General features: G+C 38.2%; 3 protein-coding genes across 11 annotated transcripts; 1 reads left to right on the forward strand and 2 right to left on the reverse strand.

Annotated features, from left to right (window-relative positions):
- Positions 1-91: 91 nt before the first annotated feature.
- Positions 92-3529, forward strand: 26-29-p (C1 family peptidase 26-29-p). Its single transcript, XM_035871548.2, has 12 exons — positions 92-357; positions 622-682; positions 785-937; positions 1009-1181; positions 1275-1379; positions 1463-1622; positions 1711-1903; positions 1990-2207; positions 2301-2401; positions 2507-2638; positions 2778-2967; positions 3041-3529. The coding sequence occupies exons 2-12, from the start codon at positions 640-642 to the stop codon at positions 3223-3225; spliced, it is 1653 nt and encodes a 550-aa protein (XP_035727441.2). The 5' UTR covers positions 92-357; positions 622-639; the 3' UTR covers positions 3226-3529.
- A 26-nt stretch (positions 3530-3555) lies between these two features.
- eya (eya transcriptional coactivator and phosphatase 2) lies at positions 3556-14294 on the reverse strand. 8 transcript variants are annotated; one of them, XM_085663242.1, is made up of 10 exons: positions 12545-13052; positions 12396-12474; positions 9023-9144; positions 8591-8756; positions 7842-8025; positions 7576-7711; positions 7327-7410; positions 6725-6990; positions 6079-6535; positions 3561-5991 (listed from the first exon to the last, which is right to left on the reverse strand). In XM_085663242.1, the coding sequence occupies exons 3-10, from the start codon at positions 9132-9134 to the stop codon at positions 5810-5812; spliced, it is 1587 nt and encodes a 528-aa protein (XP_085519368.1). In that variant the 5' UTR covers positions 9135-9144; positions 12396-12474; positions 12545-13052; the 3' UTR covers positions 3561-5809. The 8 variants fall into 8 exon arrangements, with proteins under 8 accessions (XP_085519369.1, XP_085519370.1, XP_085519368.1 ...); XM_035871553.2 differs by having other exon boundaries at positions 3562-5991; positions 12258-12474; positions 12545-13051; XM_085663243.1 differs by having other exon boundaries at positions 3556-5991; positions 7576-7708; positions 12258-13056.
- Positions 14295-19236: 4942 nt separating this feature from the next.
- Positions 19237-21377, reverse strand: Nf-YC (nuclear factor Y-box C). 2 transcript variants are annotated; one of them, XM_035871639.2, is made up of 5 exons: positions 20997-21135; positions 20696-20828; positions 20115-20582; positions 19821-19994; positions 19237-19701 (listed from the first exon to the last, which is right to left on the reverse strand). In XM_035871639.2, the coding sequence occupies exons 1-5, from the start codon at positions 21047-21049 to the stop codon at positions 19528-19530; spliced, it is 1002 nt and encodes a 333-aa protein (XP_035727532.2). In that variant the 5' UTR covers positions 21050-21135; the 3' UTR covers positions 19237-19527. The 2 variants fall into 2 exon arrangements, with proteins under 2 accessions (XP_035727532.2, XP_035727533.1); XM_035871640.2 differs by lacking the exon at positions 20997-21135 and adding an exon at positions 21189-21377 and having other exon boundaries at positions 19239-19701.
- Positions 21378-21430: the final 53 nt, after the last annotated feature.

Raw genomic sequence — 21430 nt, forward strand, 5'->3', positions numbered from 1 at the left:
ATCTATAATTTTATCCAAATTCCCATTTGGGGATTTTCGATATCGAATAAGAAGGTTGGTAGTACTGATAGATATGGTTAACGATGTCTAATGCATGTATGCGCATATGTCAATTGAATCGAACAAGTTTGCGACAGTGAGAGAGACAGAGAGAGGGAATTAATTGTTATTCTTTCTTTCTTTTCCTCTTTATATACAAATAATCTACTGTAAATATTAAAAGTTCAAAGTCCAATTAAGAAATCGAATATAAAGAGAGCTGAAGAGGAATTATTGATAACAAGTCCGAAGGAAATAAATTACGCATTTCGAGAATAACGAAAGTTTGGGAAAAACAATTTCTTTCTTTGTTTCAAGGTAAGCTACTAATAATAATTCTAATTGAAGTAGAAAAACAAAAAAGAAAAGAAAAACGTTATCATTGTGTCAATAAATATAAATGTTACGTTTCGTTACGTTCGAACGAACGTTATTTAACTTGTTCGTTACATTGCATTAACTTCTTTCGTATTAAGATTATGAATAGAGGCGTACGCGAGTGAAACGAGTTACATAGGTAACTCTTATTATCAATCCGGTGTTAATAACCAACTCACGCGAAAACTATTATTTCTGTTATAGAACTGACGACAAGTAACGATGATTGGCATTCGCAGATGTGTTGCGATTCTAATGTTTTGCAGTAAGTTTAATTGATTTAATCCAACAGATCATATGACGCCTCCCCCCCATTATACATTTATAAATCTTTCTACTCACAAATTATGTCGTATTACTACTTCAGGTATTTCTTATGCTGCAAACTTAAAATCTCCGACGTTTAGTAGAACTTATACCGCGAAAGGTACATTGTATATCCCGTACGCCGAAATACGCGAACCTTTCTATGCATGGTACGACGGAAAAACTGGATCCAGTCGAATCGATTATTATGGAGGTAATCGATCAACTTTTACGTCGCCCTTGTCCGTTAGATTTATATAAAACTATTTCGATTCATTTCTCCAGGGGTAGTTAAGACCTTACAACTTGCCAACAAAGGATTGTACGGTTCTAGTATCAAGATTGCACCTATTACCACGGAATCTGTCTTGAATGAAGAAACGTGCCTTCAAGTAAATGGATCTAGTGATTTTAAAATTCATCCGCAAAGTATTATTCCTGATACAATCGGAATGGAGGTATACAATTATTCCTTTGTCATTAACCTTAACAATTTGTACGAATCGTTTAATATAGGATATAGTAATATAATATAAAATTAATAATCTCAGTGTATCGGAGAGGAAATTATAAATGGCTTGTCGTGTGAAAAATGGAGGCTCGTTGAAGACTTTGGTGACAAACAAAATAAATATACACTGTGGATACGTTATAAGGTATTAAAGAAGACGTAACGATAATGGGACCTACATTTTTCCCTCGTTTCTTTTTCAATGCTTTTTTTAATTCCTTTTAATAGAAATCTCCATATCTACCACAAAAGAAGGAACCCATACCGGTGAGATACGAAATGATTGGTTTCAACAGTTTGCTAGGTTCCCATTATGATCATTATTATCTGGATTATGATTGGTACTCCTTCGACGTTCCCAGTCCAGATGTCTTCACAGTTACGGAAAGTACTTGTCCTATTTCTTTTCTTCTCATAATATTAATAATCTCTGAATTTAATAGAGAAATCTCTGTATGTATAATATATAATTCCAGATTCAACATGCGTTAGTTTCCCCGGACCTGGGGATAATCATATATATACGTTCAATCCTATGCAGGAATTTGTCCATAATTACGATGAGCACGTAAATGTAGCATTTAGGAAGTTTAAGAAAACGCATAAAAAATATTACAACAACGAAACCGAACATATTAATCGCAAGGAATTATTTCGACAGAATATGAGGTTTATTTTTTTCTTTCTTTTCTTCTTTCTTCCCTTTTCCCTTTTCTTTTATTATTAAGTGAGAGATACGTGAAATTTTTCTGCAGATTCATTCATTCGATCAACCGTGCAAATTTGGGCTATCAACTGGATGTGAATCATTTGGCCGATCGTTCTACTCTTGAAATGAAAGCTTTACGTGGTAAACAGTATACAAAAGGTTACAATGGCGGTGAACCATTTCCTTATGATATTGAACAGGAGATGGCTAATGTTCCTGACAGTATAGATTGGAGATTGTATGGTGCTGTGACGCCAGTTAAAGGTGACATTACGTATAAAAGCATAGATGATAGCGTTCGTAAAAATTAGACGAAAAGCTTTGCTTTTCTATAAAGAAATCCATCCTATATTGCAGATCAATCCGTTTGCGGATCCTGTTGGAGTTTTGGCACAACCGGTGCAGTGGAAGGGGCATATTATATGAGATATGGGAAATTAGTACGCTTATCTCAACAGGTATAACAATTTGATGAAGACAAGCATTTTCCTTTATCGTTGACCGTTGTCAACAAACATTTACATTTTTTTTTTTTCTTTTTTTTCTTTTTCCACACGCACAAGGCGCTCATCGACTGTTCATGGGGCTTTGGTAATAACGGATGCGATGGCGGTGAGGATTTTCGATCTTATCAATGGATCATGAAGCATGGTGGAATACCATCTGAAGATGAATATGGCGGTTATTTAGGCCAGGTGAGAAACAACTTATTTGCCGAAGTAACTCTAATTTAGAAGTAGTTCTAAGAATCCTCGTAATAAATCTTCTTCGTCTAATTATTAATGTTAATTATCCTTCGAAAATGTAAATAAAACATTTTGCGATATCCTTTAGGACGGATATTGTCATATTAACAATGTTACTATGGCAGCTAAGATCTCGGGATACGTTAATGTCACATCAGGAAGCGTGGATGCTTTAAAGGTAGCTTTAGCGAACCATGGTCCAATTTCTGTTGGTATCGACGCATCTCACAAATCATTTTCCTTTTATTCGCATGGTGTCTATTACGAACCCGCGTGCGGTAAGTCTTCTTTGTCGTTAACTTTGAAAAGTTTTATAAGTCTTGCGTTAAGTCTTAAGTCTTTGTGATTTAGGTAATACGGTGGACAAGTTGGATCACGCTGTCCTAGCTGTTGGCTATGGTGTATTGAAGGGAAAGGCTTATTGGCTGATAAAGAATTCATGGTCAAATTATTGGGGTAACGATGGTTACATACTTATGGCGCAAAAGGATAACAATTGCGGTGTTTTGACCGCACCAACGTATGTTACGATATAACAGGGATTTATTTATTTATTTTTTTTCTTTTTCTTACTGAGATTAAATTTATCTAAATACTCTTTATGCAGTTAACTACACGTGCTGTAGATGCCCCCCCCTCTCTCTCTCTCTCTCTCTGTATGTATATACATATGCATACATATGTGTATATATATGTATATGTATCTATCTATCGTAAGAAGCCTATCATGATGTACAAACTTGTTGATAGTTTATACTTTCTTACGTAGCATGCTACTTTCTTATTGAAATGAATGGAAAAAAAGGTTTAAGAAAATTAAAAGAATATTTTTAATAACAATTACTTGATATCGCCTTCTTGTGGGATTCCTTTTTTTTTATATCTTTAATCGTATAGTCAGATATTTGAGGAGACTCGATTAATCTATGTTCATGTAATTTGAAAATTAAAATGTGCAATTTATTTCGGCAAATTATCTTACGTATCGGCATGGTAGTATGATATATGCTATAGATATTTGTGTATTAGAAGAATGGCGTAAGTACAAATAAATTGATTTGTCGCATCTTTTACTCGATCAACGCAGGCAACAGGCAATGATCGAATGGCGAATGGTGATGCAGCCATATGTAAGTCAGAAAGCACTAATGCGGAAGGGTTTTATAAAAATACGCCATTGGTATAAAAAATCGCAAAAAATCTTCTAACCATAAGAATCTAATATTATAACGAAGTAATTACGTTTGATTTCATTCAAATATTTTCTTATAGACGATTCGGCCGATAATGGCTGCATCACAAACAGCGACAAAGAGATATACATGCATTAAATAAAATTTTGGAATGTTGATACTCGATTTTTAACTTTGGACTTGTTCGAGTTATTAAAATACACTTAAATTATTTCTATTAATGATAAAAATTAGAGAGATGTAATTGTATGCCGTTTGTGCGCTCGTCTATGTAACGAGAGAAGAAAAAGGAAAGTACATACTTATTTCAAAGTATCTACATACATACATACATACATACATTTTTATGATCGTCGAACTTGCAACAATATACTTTTGTTTTCTTTTTATCTTCTTTCTTTAAATAGAAAGGAAAAACGTTGAAAAAAAGGAAAGGGAAAAACAAACTACTTGGCGAATTGAAACAGATAGCGATTCGCTCGTATACGTTACATGTACATAACAATCTCAACAGGAAGAAATATCTATTTCGTCTCTTCTTTCTCGTCTTGCTTCTCTTTTTCACATCGTTAATTCTCTCGATGATCGATAAAACATAAAATGCCGCTGTACAATATAACTTGATTATATTTCGAATTACAGTTTCCCCCTAACGAGCTTATATTTCATGAAACTTACATTAAATTACTTTCACAGTCGTTCAACGTCTTTAACTTTGCGCTAATGCGTGTCCCATCCTATGCTTTAATAAAGTTATCTAATTAATCACTCGCACTTTCTCTCTCTCTCTCTCTCTCTCTCTCTCTCTCTCTCTCTCTCTCTCTCTCTCTCTCTCTCTCTCCATTATAGTGTACATATACACACATATTTATATTTATTAATTTCTGTTTTCTTAATAATTATTAATCTCCTAATGTTTTCTAATCTCACGCTCTTTCACGTCGATCGCTTTTACAACAAAAATAAAGTTCACGTATTTGTTACTTCTTTGCAACGCATGTCGAATATCACGCTAATGTATGTAATAACAGAGGAAAAAGTTTATGTATCGTTCTTTTAATACTAGAATAACGTAACTTTAAGATCATTTGCTCGTTCTTCAAAATAAGCACAAAAATAATGGAAAAAAACAATTAAAACAGTACAATGAATGAGTGAGTATCGACAAACGAAGCAAGAAAAAAGGAAATAAATAAATAAAAAAAAAAAAGAAGAGAAGTAAGTCGGTATATACGTACCGTACTACGTTTTTTTAAGTACACAAAAAGGATGGATTGCTTGTCGTTATTAATAGGAAAAAGAAGAAGAAAGAAAACAAAATCTTTTCTCGAAAAGATCTTGGTCGATCGACTGAAAATAAGCTCGTTCGACTGTCAGCTTTACAGGGTGTCTACTGATTGTGCGCAACAAATTAGATCTATTCAAGGATCCTAGAGAATTGGAGTGAACGCTTAACGAAAAGGTTCAATTTGAATACTTTTCGGATATGTGTGTGCGTATCCATTTTTGCGAACCGTATCTTTATCATAGAAATTAATACACGAATTTATTATTTCTTTAGGATCGAAATTGATCTTACGTAGATACATCTTTTCAAAGCTTTCAGCAGCTTATTCGTGTCTTTGATCAAATAATTTAAGATTCATTATTTCTATATATATATATATATGATAGAAATTGATCGCAGATACTCAGAAAACACCCTGTCTTTACTTACACACTCTTCACCTTTTTCATCGCCCCCTTTACACCCGCTCGTCATATTTTCATTTGTTTATTATATCACTTGTGGACCCATTTTTTTCGTTTCATCCTTATCGTTAATTTTTTGCCTTCAAGTTTTTCACGATAAAAGATAACTCGCGTCTTTGAAGAGAAACGTTCTTTTTTTGTTCCTTTTGCCTTTTTATCAGGTTAAGGAAGCAGGTTAAAGGAATCCCATTTCCAAAGCATTGTAAAGCGCCTGAGTATCCGAGTGACTGTTTATTCGCCAGAAAGGAAAATTGTGCGCTCTCGCTGCTGTCTCCTCATCGGAATCATCCCCTATCACGACGTAGGTACATCTACGACCGAAACGAGCCACCACCCTTCCGAAGCAACTCTCTTTTCCTGAAACAAAGAGAAAGGAAAGAAATGATGTGTACTTTTTCACTAACTGCTTGTCCCGATAATTAAACACTCGAGAGTAGTACCGACCTATTTTAGAAGCGGAATAAATATTCTCTATAGGAAATATTCCACCTATACCGAATAGAAGGACCTTGGAGAGGGCCGGAACAAGTTGGGTGGTGGTTACGAGAATGTTGATGCAATGGCTTCTCTTGTTGATCAAACTGAGACACTTGACGGCCGACGTGAGCCAATTATCGGTGAGAACTTCGATCTCTGAACGCAGCTGGACCCATTGTTCGCGTTTCGCCGCTCCGAGCAGACCGCCAACGTTGTTCCGATAATTACAGTAGATCTCCTTTATTTTGCGATAACGGAAGGCGAGCTTTCTCATCCAATCTACGCCACCGCGTACCCCGGAGGCTAGGCATATGCCGTTGTTTGCCGAAGCACATTGAAAGCCGTCCGTTGCGAAATTGTACGAGGACAGGTCCTGTCCGTTGTCGTCGGACGATACGTCGTCTATGTGTACTTGATCGCAATCCTGATAACAACAAAATACATACATACATATGATGACGTCGTCGTCGTCGTCGTCGTCGTCGTCGTCGTCGTCGTCGGGTAAGACGCGTCTTCGGATGTACTTGAAAACGTCAAACGTATTTCAATCGAGATCGAGAAGAGAGAGAGAGAGAGAGAGAAAGAGAACGACATTCGAGACCTCTCGACTGACCTCAATGTCGTTGAAGAAAAAGTGCGTGTCGGCCAAATTAAATATCATTTCCTCCATCCTGTAGGCTACCTGTGCGAGCAAGGTAGGATCTTTTCGGTGCTTCGTAGCGAATTGACCAGTGAGAAGCGAATGAAACACGACTATGGTTTCGTCGAGATCCCAAATGAATATACGATCGGGGCCGGCTTCCGTCGTGTCCGCGGAACCGATACTGTTTCCGCTTCCGCTCTGTCGCCTACCGCGTCTGCAAGGCTTCGCTGTAGTTCCTACGGAAAAAATATCGTTCGATTTAATTGAACTTCCAATTATTCTTTAAAGGATTCAATAGTTTTACTCGATGATCACGAACGGTTAACGATATAAACGTTGTTTCTTTTAACGCGTAGATAGATGTGTGTGTGTGTGTGTGTATTGCAAGTAAACATGGAATTAGAGCGTATGTTCGTGATTCTTCGACAAAATTGATGCAATTGTAAGTATTTAAAATAAGTTTGGAGACTCGTACAATACAGGCTCGAGCTTGATCCTCCGAACCGGTGTCGACGTTTATCGAAAATACCAGCAATAAAGCGATACGATCGATCCGAAATGACTCGTATTACCTTCGACGTTTGTGGTCTCTCGTGCGGTCGGGTCACTCGCATCATGAGCGCTCGCGTCCAGCGTGAGTGCTGTCTTCGTCGAATCTTTTTTGTTTTTGCATCGAAAGGACAATTAATAAGATGAAATAAATCAATTTTAAGGATAGAATGACTTCGAAAAATGATCGTACGAATGAAACGATAAGAACAATCATTCGGACTTATTTTTTTCGAGCCATGTAACACGCGCTCGCGTGTGATTTAATTTACCAGCAAAGTTGAGATTTCCTATGTTGAAGGACGTATGAGTGGTATGGTAACCGGGCATTGGATAATATCCAGAATATTGAAGGGGTACCCTGTCGTTTCCGTACAAACTGCTACCATAAGCGGTGTAGTCCAGCTTCTGGGAAGGAAGATAAATACGTTTGTTTTTAAGAAAACAACAGATTGAAAAGAAATTTCTTCAATTCCTTTTTTTCTTTTTTTTTTTTTTTTTCCATTGGAATAGATATTTTTTTTCTTTTGCTTTTCACCTGGGAAGCCGAGGATATATTTTGCCCTACGTTAGGGAATGTCGTGGTGCCGCTATTGTAACCGGCATACGACGAATACTGCGTCATCGTGCTTGGCGTTGTGTACGAAGTCAGATAAGAGCTTTGCAAGCTAGACGTGTTCTTGGTGCCCGTCGTCGATCCGTAAGTAGGCGAATTGTATATGCTAAAATTGAATTGATAGATGCTGAACAAATTGTCCAAATTAATTGTTCGAATAAATTGAACGATAAACGTGTACGTCGTAAACGAAACATTTCAATTGTATTATATCTCTTTTATTTAATGTAATATTCGACCATCTCCAGCAGTAATACGAGATAACTGAAAAACATTTCTTCTATCGATCCCTCAAATTTAATCGAAATCAAAACTAATCTTAAAACTTTTAGCGAACTTTCAGCTCGTGGTTTTCGAATAAATTTACGAATAACATAAATTACGATAATACGAATATAACGATCATCCGCCATTGATTAAAATCAAGTTTAACCACAGAGTTCAAATTACATGACGTACATTAGGACATAACATATGTAGAAACATCCACACAAGCAAAATGAATGCCCTACGTCTGTTTCTACGTAAAATAGAAATAGGAATCATAATCCATCCATAATTATGAAACGTTCTATCGAAAAAGTCTTAGCCGTCCTGATAATCGCGATTATCAGGAAATAATGTAACTATATAGAAGCGTACTATTCGATCGGCGATAATCAATCGCATACCTGTTGTAGTATTGATTGGCGCCATAGAGAGTACCGTAGTCAGCCTTCTCCATAGAATCTGGATACTCTTGCTCCTTTTCCTCGGCATTATCGTCGATGTACAATTCGCTACCCGGCACGCTTTCGTTCTCCGGACAGTCTTGAACTTCGTTTTTAACTTCGGTTTCTGCTCGTACGAACAGGCAAATATAACATGAATCAACTCAACTCAACTCTTTCTATTATAACCGAAATTCTCATTAGAGCGTACTTTCAACCATACACGGAGAACTATTTCGTTCTCCGATTAAATTACCAATTCCATGGAATGAAATAATGAACGAGCCGACAAGCAATTGGACAATTATGCATGATCATATCGATATTCGAAATGTTATCGTGTCATTTTCTCATTGGTTTCTACGCCAATGTAGTTAGAGAAATATTGCCCACCATTGTTTGCGCTGCGAGGGTGCTGTACCGAGGCCTCCGTCGAGGAAGACACGTTGCCAGCATTGTCTAAAACGCCCGCTGGTTTCGTCGGGTCATTGTCTTCGGTTAACATATCACTCTACCTAAAACACGAACGCACACGAACCGATTGAAAATTTTCCTTTCGAAAGGCCTTTCCTTTATTCTAAGTATCGTATTTATAATCGCACAAAGAAAAGAGAAATTTTTTCTAGAAGTAGTAATCGCGGCGCGACTCTGCGCTACGATCGGTATACTAATACCGTGAATATATATTTCGCTTTCAAATTTCTTATGTATTTTGTTATGCAATATGTGGGTGGGTCCATGTAACGGATGGAAAAATCTGATAAATAAATGCATTACTTCGTTAACCCTTAAAAGCCATCATGGGTGAAATTTCAGTCCAATAATTAATCTCTATACTTTCATCCGATATTAAATAATAAAATACAAACTTTTAATCGCATTCACATTTTTCCTATTGCTATGTAAAATGTAAGATAATATCGTGGGGTGAAATTTCACCCACGGATAACGTTAACATGATTTCTTTGATGTATTAAACTTTTAAGGGTTAACAATAACAACTCGCGAACAAATCACACAATAGTCGGACTATCTTTGGATTCTATTGGAACAAAATACAGTGGCGCGGTCAATCTTTCATCAAGTTCTCGATAGTCCTCTCGATCGGGGGGGAACATAGGTGTGTATATATATATATATGCCTAAAGGGTCTCTCTCTCTCTCTCTCTCTCTCTCTCTCTCGAAGGCTTTATAGTAGAGAAGAACGTCTCATTAAGCCCTGCCGATTGCGTGTCGAAGAAGAGGAGGTGGAGTGAACGCCGGATCGGTAGGCGTGCACGAGGAACACCTTTGGAGTCGGCCAATGAAATCTCTTTTCGCGTCGTTTTGCATTACGTATTCTTTATGTTGCCAAGTCACTATCTTTCTCTTTTTCTCAACGTGCTCCGCCCTTGTGCGTGAGTCTACCTCCAAGTCCGGCTACTTCCGACCACCTCCGACCTTCACCGCCGACTTTCAATCGCTAACTCCATCGCTAGCTCCATCGCTAGCTCCATCGTCGTTAGCTCCATAGCTCCGTGGTTGAGACTCTTGCGTAAGGGCCCCCCTTTCACGGGCCACGGACGACGAGTCTCAGAACACAGCTCGTAACTCTATCAAGCCCGAGAGCTCCTCTTTGGAGGACTTTGCTTTGAGAAAAGAAATAAAACGAAAGAGAAAGAACGGAGTCAGCTTTTCTTTCTCTCGTTAAGTTAAGAATCTTCAAACGGTCGACAGAGAGGGTGGGGGCAGGAAGGACGACCGGAACTACATTTTATTTATACGTTTTCAACTATACGCATTATTATATGTCGTTTATCAGTATACGCATTGTACCATTATCCATTTTCATTACTTAAGTTAGATCTGTGCGTATATTAATATTTAATATTTTTCTCTCTAAAGTAATTTCTAATCACTTGTAATCTTTCTTCGAGAAGGAACGACAAAGAAGAATTACGCAAAAGCAAGGAGAAGAAAGAAAAAGGGAAAGAAAAGAAAAAAGAATAATAGTCGCTGATTCAGCCGAAAGATTTGCGAGTCGCGTTGCAAGTTTCACTAGAACGATAACCAAGAGAAACGAGATGAACGGAATTTCGCTTATCTAAACGGACTATCTACCGGTGTGCGTATGCATACACATAAACGGACACGTAAGGAGAGAGAGAGAGAGAGAGAGAGATAGAGAGACGTGGACGGAATGACAGACAGACATTACCAACAAAGTATCCGTCGTCGGAAGAAACTGCTTAGTTCGCACATACTATAATAACCAAAGACGCGACCATATCATTATCACACTTTGACAGTTCTATTGTTATTAGAATATATATATATATATATATATATACTTATTTAAATTTTTATTTCAGGCATACAAACTGCTTCTGTGGAGCTATTTATGCACGCATGTAACTACACCTAATCTCTACGTCGATTACTTATGAAGATCCTTTTTCTCTCAAAAAAAGACGAAAACGCGTGCGACTCGCAGCTTCCTTTTTGGTCGTGACACACGTTCCTTCCTTTCAGTTCCTTCTCCGTTTACGCGCTCGAAAGAAGGGAAAAGAAAAATAAAGAGAGAGAGAGAGAGAGAGATGGAATAGTTGCAGCCGGGCAAGACAAAAGGTTCTTGTCCGAAAGGACCCAGGGGCTTTGCTACGGGTCCTTTGGCAGACCTTACGAATGTGTAAGGGATAGAGAGAAGAAATTCGAGAGACCAACCGCTTTTAAGATGCTTGCTTTTCGATGGATTCGACTTGACGTGCCTACCAATGCGTGCTCGTCGATTTTCCAAAAACACAATATCATGAGAATTTATTTATTTAAAAAAAGAACAAAATTTACTTCTTGCTATATTCTAGGAATATCGACGATGGAAAAAAGCGGTTTACGATTATATCATTTATTTGATAAAAGAATGAATTATTTAATCGATTAAATATTCTTGAAATACTACGTTTCCCTTTCAAATTGATTCGCTAGCTCGCACTCATCCTAACAACAATTATCCAAATACGTTTGCGAAAAATCGATTTTTCATTCTTTCACAAAGCGCAAAGCTGTATGCGGCTTTCTAATAAATGGGATTAGAGGGTTATTACTTAGTGCGGAAGAACTTTTAGTAAACGTTCGCGTTCCTTGATGCTGTGAGAGCGCGTACGGCCAATTAAAATACATTACTGGTAACGAGCCGAATTAGATGCATATGTTACGCATGCTCAATTGATAATGACGGTTTTCAACAGCTGTTAGCTTGTACGCGTTAACATTTATACATGCTCGTGTACGTGTCTACTTGGTGTTCTTACTAATTGTCAATGAACAATATAAATAGCAGTGCAATCCGAAAAACCCAATTACATTTTCTTACAAAATATTATCAGTCTGTGTATTTTTACTAGGTTTCAAGTTTTTCCTATATCTCGTAAATTCGATGAAATATGAAATTTTTAGGGAAAACAAGATCCACACCCGGCTTGTTATTTTTTTCTTTTTTTTTTTCCCCGATAAAATAACATGTATATCATTAGATAAAAAAAACAAAAGGAAAGAAGAAAGGAAAAAATCTAAGCATCTTGTTTACATGGTCGATAAAAAAATTGAAACAACAAATAAGTGTCCTACCTGGCAGAAGCGCGTTACGTACTTTTACGGTATACCTTCTTCTTCTGTCTAAATCTTTCTCTCTCTCTCTCTCTCTCTTTCTCTCTCTCTCTCTCTCCCTCTCTCTCTTTCTTGCGAGAGAGATCTCCTTTGTTTCTCTCTTTGTCTCTCGTTATCTCACTTTTCTCGCACTTTCCACATCCATAGTAGCATCTCGCCAACGAAGGACTCGCGTCCAGAACGATGATCCAAGCACGTTCCTAAATGTATAAAATTTGTTATATTCTTCTTTGTTTTTCTCGGTCGTCGATCGAAGAAAGAATCAATTACAAAGAGAAAGAACGATGCACAGTTCTCGAATGAAAAAGGAATCTTTCCAAACGACCCTTCCACTTTTCTCTTTCTGCTTTTCTTTTATTTCCTTCTTCCTTTTCAAACGAAACAAATGAATATGACACACGCGCGACACACGAACGTAGGTCACCTTCTTTCTTCCTCGATAATTTATTTCGCACTACTCTCTCTCTCTCTCCTCCTCCTTCCCCTTTCTCGTATGATATTATTTTGTAGCGATTTTAACCAATTTCCCGAACGACGTTGAGCACAACTTTTCACGAGGTGTGCGATCGGCGAACTCACTCTCTTTGTCTTTTTTTCCCTATTGTTCTCCCTGTTTTCCTCTCACTCTCTCTCTCTCTCTCTCTCTTTTAATCTCGTTTTTTCTCTTTTTCCCTCTGTTTGCGTCCCTCAATGTGCGATACGCCGCAGCTTGGCGTGTTCTGAGCATGCGAAATGTCGCCTGGCCACCCCCGCCCGGTGGTCACGTGGTCGTCGGACTCCCTCCATCTCCCTACTACTCCCTCTCCTACTACCCCCATCTCTTTATCTTTCTCACTCTGTCTACGTTCATTTCTTGCTATGTTATTCGGTCCTTCTCTCTTCATCCTCCAAAGAATTTGAATGTGTTGGTGCGCGCGCGCGTGTTTATGCGATTTCTTTAAAAATGATAAATATTATCTCCAAATCTTTTCCAGCAAATTTTTTCTCCCGAAAAAGTTTATTTTTTCCACTCGAATAAGAAATTTCTTTAAAAATTATTATAAAATAATTAAATAAATTAAAGTAAATTATGATAAATTTATTCGATAAAACATATTAATTGTATAGCACAATATTTGTTATTAGTAGAAATTTTGTTATCGAATCGATTAAATCGTATTTACTTTTGTCGCTCGAAATTCCTTCGAGAACGTGAACGCAATAAACACCATCGGCATGGAATCCCAAGGGGGAGAGAGAAAATGGAAAAGCTCTTTTATCCGTCGTTCGTTTGTCTTTTCGCACGCGTCGTCGATCTGGAAAAGAGAGAATATCTTGAATCGAATGAAAGCTAGAAACCAAAGAGTGGTACGTGGCATAGCTAAAATTATTTATTTATTACGAGTATAAAGAGTAAAAAATGAAAAAATAACGTGTCTCAAGTGAACGTGTCCAATTTGTCCAAGTTCTGACAAAAAGAGGAAAATTTTCCAAGGAAAATTTTCGAACGAATTGTAGCAGACGCTATCCGTAAACGTGTCCCTGTTCGTTGACGAGAGGCAGTTGTTGGTTAGATCGTCGCATTTTCGGCTTTTAAGGACAGGTTCTCCCGAAGGTGAGCTGCAGAGGGGAATGTTAAAATGGGAATGCGGGAGAACGAAAAGAAGAAGGGAAAGGAAGGAGTAATTAAGGGAAACGATTCAGGGACGATCTTGATAAAGCCGGCGGAATGTAAATTTCGATAGTTGCTGAATTAGCGACGACCTAGGGTGATCTTTTATCTTTCCCTCTTATTTGTCATCTTTCCTTATCGCGATTTCTTCTTATTTTATTCTCGTGCGATAGATCGATTACAAATATTTTTCTGCTTCTTTTATCTTCTTACGTTTCATTTTATTCGATTCTATTGTCGACATAAATCGATCGAGAAAATTTCATTCTATATTCATTCTATAGACCATCGTTGGAAAATATTCGATGGAGAGTATGTATCCATTTAAAAAATATAAATTTGATTGTATATCGTATACCGTATGTATACCGTAAAAGTGTGTGGGAGAGAGATAGCTTGGAGCGAAAAAGAAGGCATGTAAACAAAACGAAAGACGGTCGCGCTCTTGGCCTTCAAGAGAAAGACTCCACCCGTTATTGTTTCATTCAAACGTGATACTCGATAAAGGACAAAAGTTTTCTCTTGTCCTCGTGGGGGAACCCACGTCAATTTCTTTCATTTTCCTACAATTTTTCTATCTACATATATCACGGATTCATTATTAAACGGGATTTACACAGGAGCCAACCTCCCCTCGTATCGATAAGATCCGAACAATCGATCAATACTCGCGATCAATTAATAAAATAAATTCTGCGACTTTAATTAAATTCCCAGACAATTTTTGAGATACGTTTGTTCATAGTCGTAGTTTATGTCGAGTTTACTTACGTAGATATTTCCTACGTACGCGGAAAGGAGGATGAAACAACGGAAAAACATCGTTATCGTCGAAAGTGCATGAATTTGAAAACGTTCATGCAAATGCTCATCGAAGAATTTGGAGCTCCGTCTGGACACCATTACAAAGTGTTATTTTTCTTTCACGTCTATGGAAGAGAGGTCAAAGTTCGTAAAAGGACACCGTTCCTCTTGACGGGAGGTCCGCCGTTCGCGTCTGTGCGTCATAACGTTCGATTTCTCGGAACTGCGGAGGGAAAGAGAGAAAGAAGACCGTCTTCTCTTTTCTCGTTTATTATCGATCACGGTGTACGATAAGCGAGCCTTCGGAGTCGAGATGCGTTAGCTTCCTCCGTTTGTCCTAACGTCAAAATAAACTCTCGGCTTTCTTCCCTTTCGCAATGCTATCTACGATAACGAAATATTCAGCGACAACAATATTCTTTATTTTAGCTATCTCATTAATGAAATAATCCGGTACGCTTTTTCTTTTTTTCTTTTTTTTTTGTTTTTGTTTTTTCTCCTCTTAACAACGTGTCAAATATTTCAGTAATTGGGACTTTAATCAAGACGACGATTACCAATTTGGACTATGGCATTTACTTAACGATGTAATTTTGACTACGGAATTGGACGTTTTTGTGAAAAATTCGGAAGAAAGGAGAAAAAGTCTGAGAGAGACAAGATAAGAAACTTGTACCTGCGTCTTTCGATTATGCTAATAAAGAGGAAGCGAAATAGGGGTAGAAAGTTTGTTTCAGCGCTTCCATCACTTACATCGTCCCCATCATCGTCGTGGGTTGTTGCGTTCTCCGTTAGATGGATTCTCAAATTTCCCTGAAAACTTTACATAAAGTTCCCAAGGACAACGTACTCCTAATTTGCAATGCATATAGTTCAGCACCTAACTTTCTTCTTACGCAAGTTTCCATTATACATTATCGGTTATGACATGCCCTTGTTTGCCAAGACGGTTTATTGATGACAAAGAAATATGTGCATATATATAATTGCCGGGAGGCAAAAGATTTCCGCGTAGGGTCGTTTTCTTCGTAGCATCCTTCGTGTAAAACGAAGAAAAATATTCAAGAGAAGATTCAAGAGAAAGAGATTATAGTCGGTGGATGATTCTTCCGACTACCCTCCTCGCACTTATCCGTCATTATGCGAACGTACTAATCCCCTTTGTCGTATATATTTGCAACGAAGCAACCCCCGAACGCGGCTCGCTTTCTCGTCCCTCGGATAATTCCTATTTGTCGTGCTGCAAAAGGGCAGCACGTGCTCGCTCCCTCTCTCTTTCTCCCAAAGGCGCGTCAGAAATTTTCGTATTATCGACCCGTGCCCGCGCCGTTGTTGCACGTCTAACTCGTAAGAACGCACGTGCAAATTTGTTCGTACGCGTGTGCGCGTTGGACACATCGAAAGATATGGTTTCTTATGGCTACACGATGATCGAGCTATACTGATCGATTTGTCAAGTGAAAACTCGAAAATTAACTAGGTCAAACTACGATAAGAAATTTAAGAACGACCCAAGTCGAATAACAATTGCAATAATTGTAATAATCGAATTAATACGTCCTCTTGTAATAACTCCTCGAGTGCCGTTGAATGTCTGAGCTCCGATGAAAGTTCGACTACCATCCTTTTAAGAGGAAAGAAAAATGGAATTCTGGGCACGTCTCTCGATGAATGCACGTTCCACGTCCCCCAGGAGTCCTCCGAACGTTGCAGATCAGACGTAAACTCGTAGCTCCGTCCGAGTTACTCGAAATTGATATAAGAAAGCTCACGATTCAAAAAGCTTTCATAGAGCCATCATACGTGGATTGGATTTAAATGTTCCATAATGTTCGATGCTTCTGAGAGAGTCGTTCGAACGCGCGACATGTAGCTAGAGCAGATGTAATGCACGAACTATCAATCAAGTTCTCGTTGGTACGTGCAAAAAACGTAATTAACGATTCTGCGCACAACAATTATAGCATTACGTAATATTAGGAATAGAATTCAATAATATCAAATTATTATTTGCATTATTAACGATTGACGATATCATAGATATCGTCGAGACAGAAAAAAAAAAAAGGAAAAAAAACCTCCAGAAATTATAATCTCCATAAGATTGTATACATTTTGCTTGCAAAAGTGTCGTCCACGTACGTACGAACAAGAGAGACTGCATGTATATATATATATATATACAGATGCATAGAGCTGTGGAACGAAGGTGGGCTCGTAGGGAACTAAGTAAACGACGTATCTTTCTCTCTCTCTCTCTTTCTCTCTCTCTCTTGTGTGGGAGAGCGGATTGGGGGACATACTCTCACATGAGAACACTTTGGAGAACGTCGACGAGAGTAGACGAACACGGACGCGAGCGTTCGCCACGTTATACGGGGTGTCTCGGCTTGTTAAGAAGCATACATATGTGTCCTTTTTATAACATTCGCGTTTTTACCTTCAACGACGACCAACACTCTCCATTTCGGTGTATACGTATAAGAGAGTCGACCTATTACATTCGTAATATTTTTAAGATAGATATTAATTTAACTTTTTCTTTTTATCTATTAGGAGTAAGGTAATAGATAAAAGAATAATTGCCAAAATTCATCGATCGCTATCGTAGAAATTTATTAACGCTTTTTACGCGTTTCCCCGTCGAGGGAACGGATTAAAATGATTGCGTCGGTTATCGGTTTGTTAATCGCCAAACCAGTTTTTTAACTCTTCCCTTGGTTTCGTAGAAAATATCGGTGTCTCGATTCGAATCGAATGAAATATAAGGAAGAATGAAACGATCGCGATAATATCCGAATAATAACGTATATCTGAATATTATAAAGGAGACTTTTAATGTCAAAGCTAGAAAAAGATAGAGATAGGAAGTAAGAGAAAGGAAGGAAGAGAGAATGGATCACGGAAGAAATTTCAATTCGGCGAAAGTTACGAGGCGTTATTGCAACGGGTCAATCGTGTGGCGCGAACTCGTGATTTACGAGGGCCCCCAGGGCGGCTAATTTTCGGACACCCTGTGTGCAAGCATAACGCAGGCGCAGGCAGCTGTCACCTTACACCCATGCTGGAGGAGGCATGGGGCTGCGCGGCGGCCATTCTCAACTTATCTCTAGGATCTTTGTAAACATGTCGTGAAATCCGAGTATCCAGCCAGTGGCGTAGGATTGTGGCCTGGTTGGGATATATATCTCTTGGTGCTCTAATGTAAGAGCTAAGGCGCGTATTCCAGACGCCTCCAAGATCCTCCTTGGCCCTCGTCCCCTCTCTTTCCTTCATTCTCTCTCTCTCTCTCTCCCTCGAGAGAGAGAGAGAGAGAGAGAGAGAGAGAGAGAGAGAGAGAGAGAGAGATGTTGCGTGCGCATTTCGTTGGTATCCTTGACGACCGAGGACTACTCTATGCTCGAGAAACGTCACTAAATGGAGTACATCTTTGTTCCGTAATAATAGAAGCTTCTTTTTTTTTCCCCATTTCTTTCTTCTCTTTTTCGTTAACAGAGAGGGTCAACGCCTGAAGTAGTAAAGCCACGAATTGATCCTCCTCCTCCTCCTCCTCCGTCATCTCGTCCTTTTCGAATTAAAACTGTCGTCCATGGCATCCTCTTCGAATTTTCCTTCCCTTCTCGATATCGCATTTACATATCGTACGCTTATCTATTTCTCGCGAGATCGATCTCCTTCTTTGCATTTTCCTTAACAGCAACGTCCGTTACATAGTACGCATGCAAGTTAACCGATTTTATATAAGCTTTCATATATTATTATTTTATCGCTGCGCGATATTTCGAGATCGTCGAAGGCAGCTCAAGGAGTCTCGAGATTTACCAGACAAGAACCACAGTAACGTGAAACATAATACAAGTTGCACCAGCCAGTCCTAAGCGCTCAACCATGCGAAGCAGCCAGCGGCCAAGAAACGCGACGCACGAATCAGATTACATCTTGCGTTCGCTGCTTATCTTTATTCTTCGCCTTACCTCGCTTCAACACAACAATTCACCTCATTTCACTTCAGTGACAACCCTTCGAGAGGCTTCTTATAACGTGCTCGCGATATTCGATCGTCCTTGAAATTCAAATATTCAAATATTACGATTACGAATGTGATTCGAATCGTGCGCTCTAGATCGTTTGGCCCTTTCAATCTTGATAATTTGTCCTTCCTTGATAATGCTTTTTCCCTCACGTCGCCGCGTTACACACACATATGTACGTTTTCTTTTATTTATACGCCAGGACATATACGGTAAAAGGATCTCTCTAGAATGTTTAGGAATAATTTACAAAAGATTTTATTCGTTATCATACAATCTTATATTAACCATTTAACCTGATACTTTGATTAATAATTAACTCTTTGCTAATACTTTTCCGCCTGGCTACCCTGTTGGTCGTAATGTTTTTCGTCCGTACAATGAGTGACGTACTTTCAATCGATTATCGCAAAACTTGGGAAAACTTTGGCTGAGAAACTTCTCCCCCCCCCACCCCACCCCACCCCAAAGAAATCAAAATAAATCTCCCAGATCAGAATCTTTTTTCATTTTCTTTTTCCTTATCCATAATTCATATGCAGAGCGTATAAGAGGAATTTGCGTCTAGTAGAATAATAATAATAATAATAGTAATAATAATAATAATAATAATAATAATAATAATAATAATAATAATAACAGGTAAGCTGCGTTCGGAAATAATGTTCACTTGTTAAACAATCTGAGCTTACCTGTTCATCGTTAAATATATTATATCGGGATTTCGGCGCAAAGAGTTAAATATTAGTTAAAACTATACGTTACTGTTACTCGTTATCGGCGGCGCTGGTCTGTAAGAAAACTGGCGCCTGTGTACCCTGCGCGACTTGTATGAGTTGTGGTTGAGTTTGAATGGGAGCGGTCTGGATTATGATAGGTTGATTGCTACCTCCTTGAACCTGCATACGTATCATTTGTAGTTGCTGAGGCGTCAACTGGATCTATAGAATTAAATGAATATGAATATGAATAAAAGGAAATAACGAATAATTTAATAACATTTCATCATTTAAGATCTGGCCGTAATAAGCCTTTTTATCTGCTTTTATAATATAGTTACAGGTATTTGTTGTATTTCCCCAGTGGGAGTTACAATTTGTTGTACGATTTGAATTCCTCCGGTCTGAGAAGATGGGGTTGGTTGGGCCTGTTGTAATTGGATTATTTGTTGACCCGACGTTTGTTGCGGACTCTGCACAGTAACGGTTTGAGTTGTACTCGCGCTCGATGTTTCCTAACAAAAGAAAATAATCATTTTTTTTTTCTTTTTTTTCCCCCTATATAACGAAGAATTCTTTTTATCGACGATCACTCTATTTCTAGATACGATATAACGGATAATACAGGGGATTACCTGTTCGACGGGGCTACCAATGTTGATCGTTTGTATTTGTCCCGTAGAAGGTTGAACGATTTGTATAGGTTGCGTGGCCGTACCATTATTCTGTACGTTTTGATTCGCCGTAGCTTGTTGCTGCGCTAATTGAAAGTAATAATGAACTTGATCCGAGTTCATGGACGTGCGCACTGTACTTTCCGTTTGTGCTTTGCTCTGCTTCAATTCGTCTCTAGGAACAATATCAATAAGAAAATCAAACTGATCGTATTTCGTTATTGCCATTGCTATGTCATTCCTCTGAAGTGTACGCCTTTTATTATCTTCGGTGTGAACCCATGCCCTAAGAGTAAGCTCATGAATAAAGATTTCTGCCGCTTTAGAAAATAGCATTGGGGCCTCAGCGCTTATCATTTTAACATCCCCATCCAACTTCATGATCTTTTTTATCCTAGCTAGTGGTAGAGACTGAGTTTTTTGATCTATCTACGAAGCAATATAATTGTACGTTAAAAAACTTACTTATTTCTTATCTTATTGTGTGTGTGTGTGTGTGTGTGCTTTTTTTAACAATCAAACCAAAACAAATGTTTACTTACGGTCCTAATTTTTTTAATTTCTTCCGTAACCTTTGGCCAAAATTGAATTAAGTTTTGTTGAGCTTCCGAACTGCCAGGTGATGCAATTTGTAAATCCCCGTTCGAGTCTCCTTCAACTTCGCTGTCCTGGTTACTATCATGACAAATATTACAATATATTTAATAACGATTATGATCGTACAATTAAATTTGTATAAATTCTTTATTATATAAATTTCTATTTATATAATAATACACAGATACGTTCGCTCGACAAGGTGTAATATTTACTGAAGGAAAAAGGTATAATTTCAAACATAACCTCAACACCAATTGTAACACCATCTTACATACACGCCGTGTGTATATACACATACAAGACGGACGGAGGCACGCACGCACGCACGCACGACGCACATACGACGCACGCACGCATGCACGCACGCACGTACGCACGCACGCACGCACGCACGCACGCACGCACGAATACACACACATATATACATATACTTACGCATTCACGAAGAATACCGACATTCTGTCTTCACTATGTACACGTTTGAACAAATCATTAATTTTTACATTAAACAAAGCATTTTAATCTTTGAAATTTTTCACCCAACAGTCTAAAACAGACAACAGTGTTTTTTTAACAGAGAAAATGTACAACAGATCCAATGTTTGTAATGGAAATGTTGCTGCCATCTTTTGTCAAACATTTTTTCGCATCACGCAACGAAACGTTGTCCATTGCCA

The sequence above is a fragment of the Vespa mandarinia genome, chromosome 21 (assembly GCF_050613455.1).
Source record: "Vespa mandarinia isolate Hongniang chromosome 21, ASM5061345v1, whole genome shotgun sequence".
Classification (NCBI taxonomy): domain Eukaryota; kingdom Metazoa; phylum Arthropoda; class Insecta; order Hymenoptera; family Vespidae; genus Vespa; species Vespa mandarinia.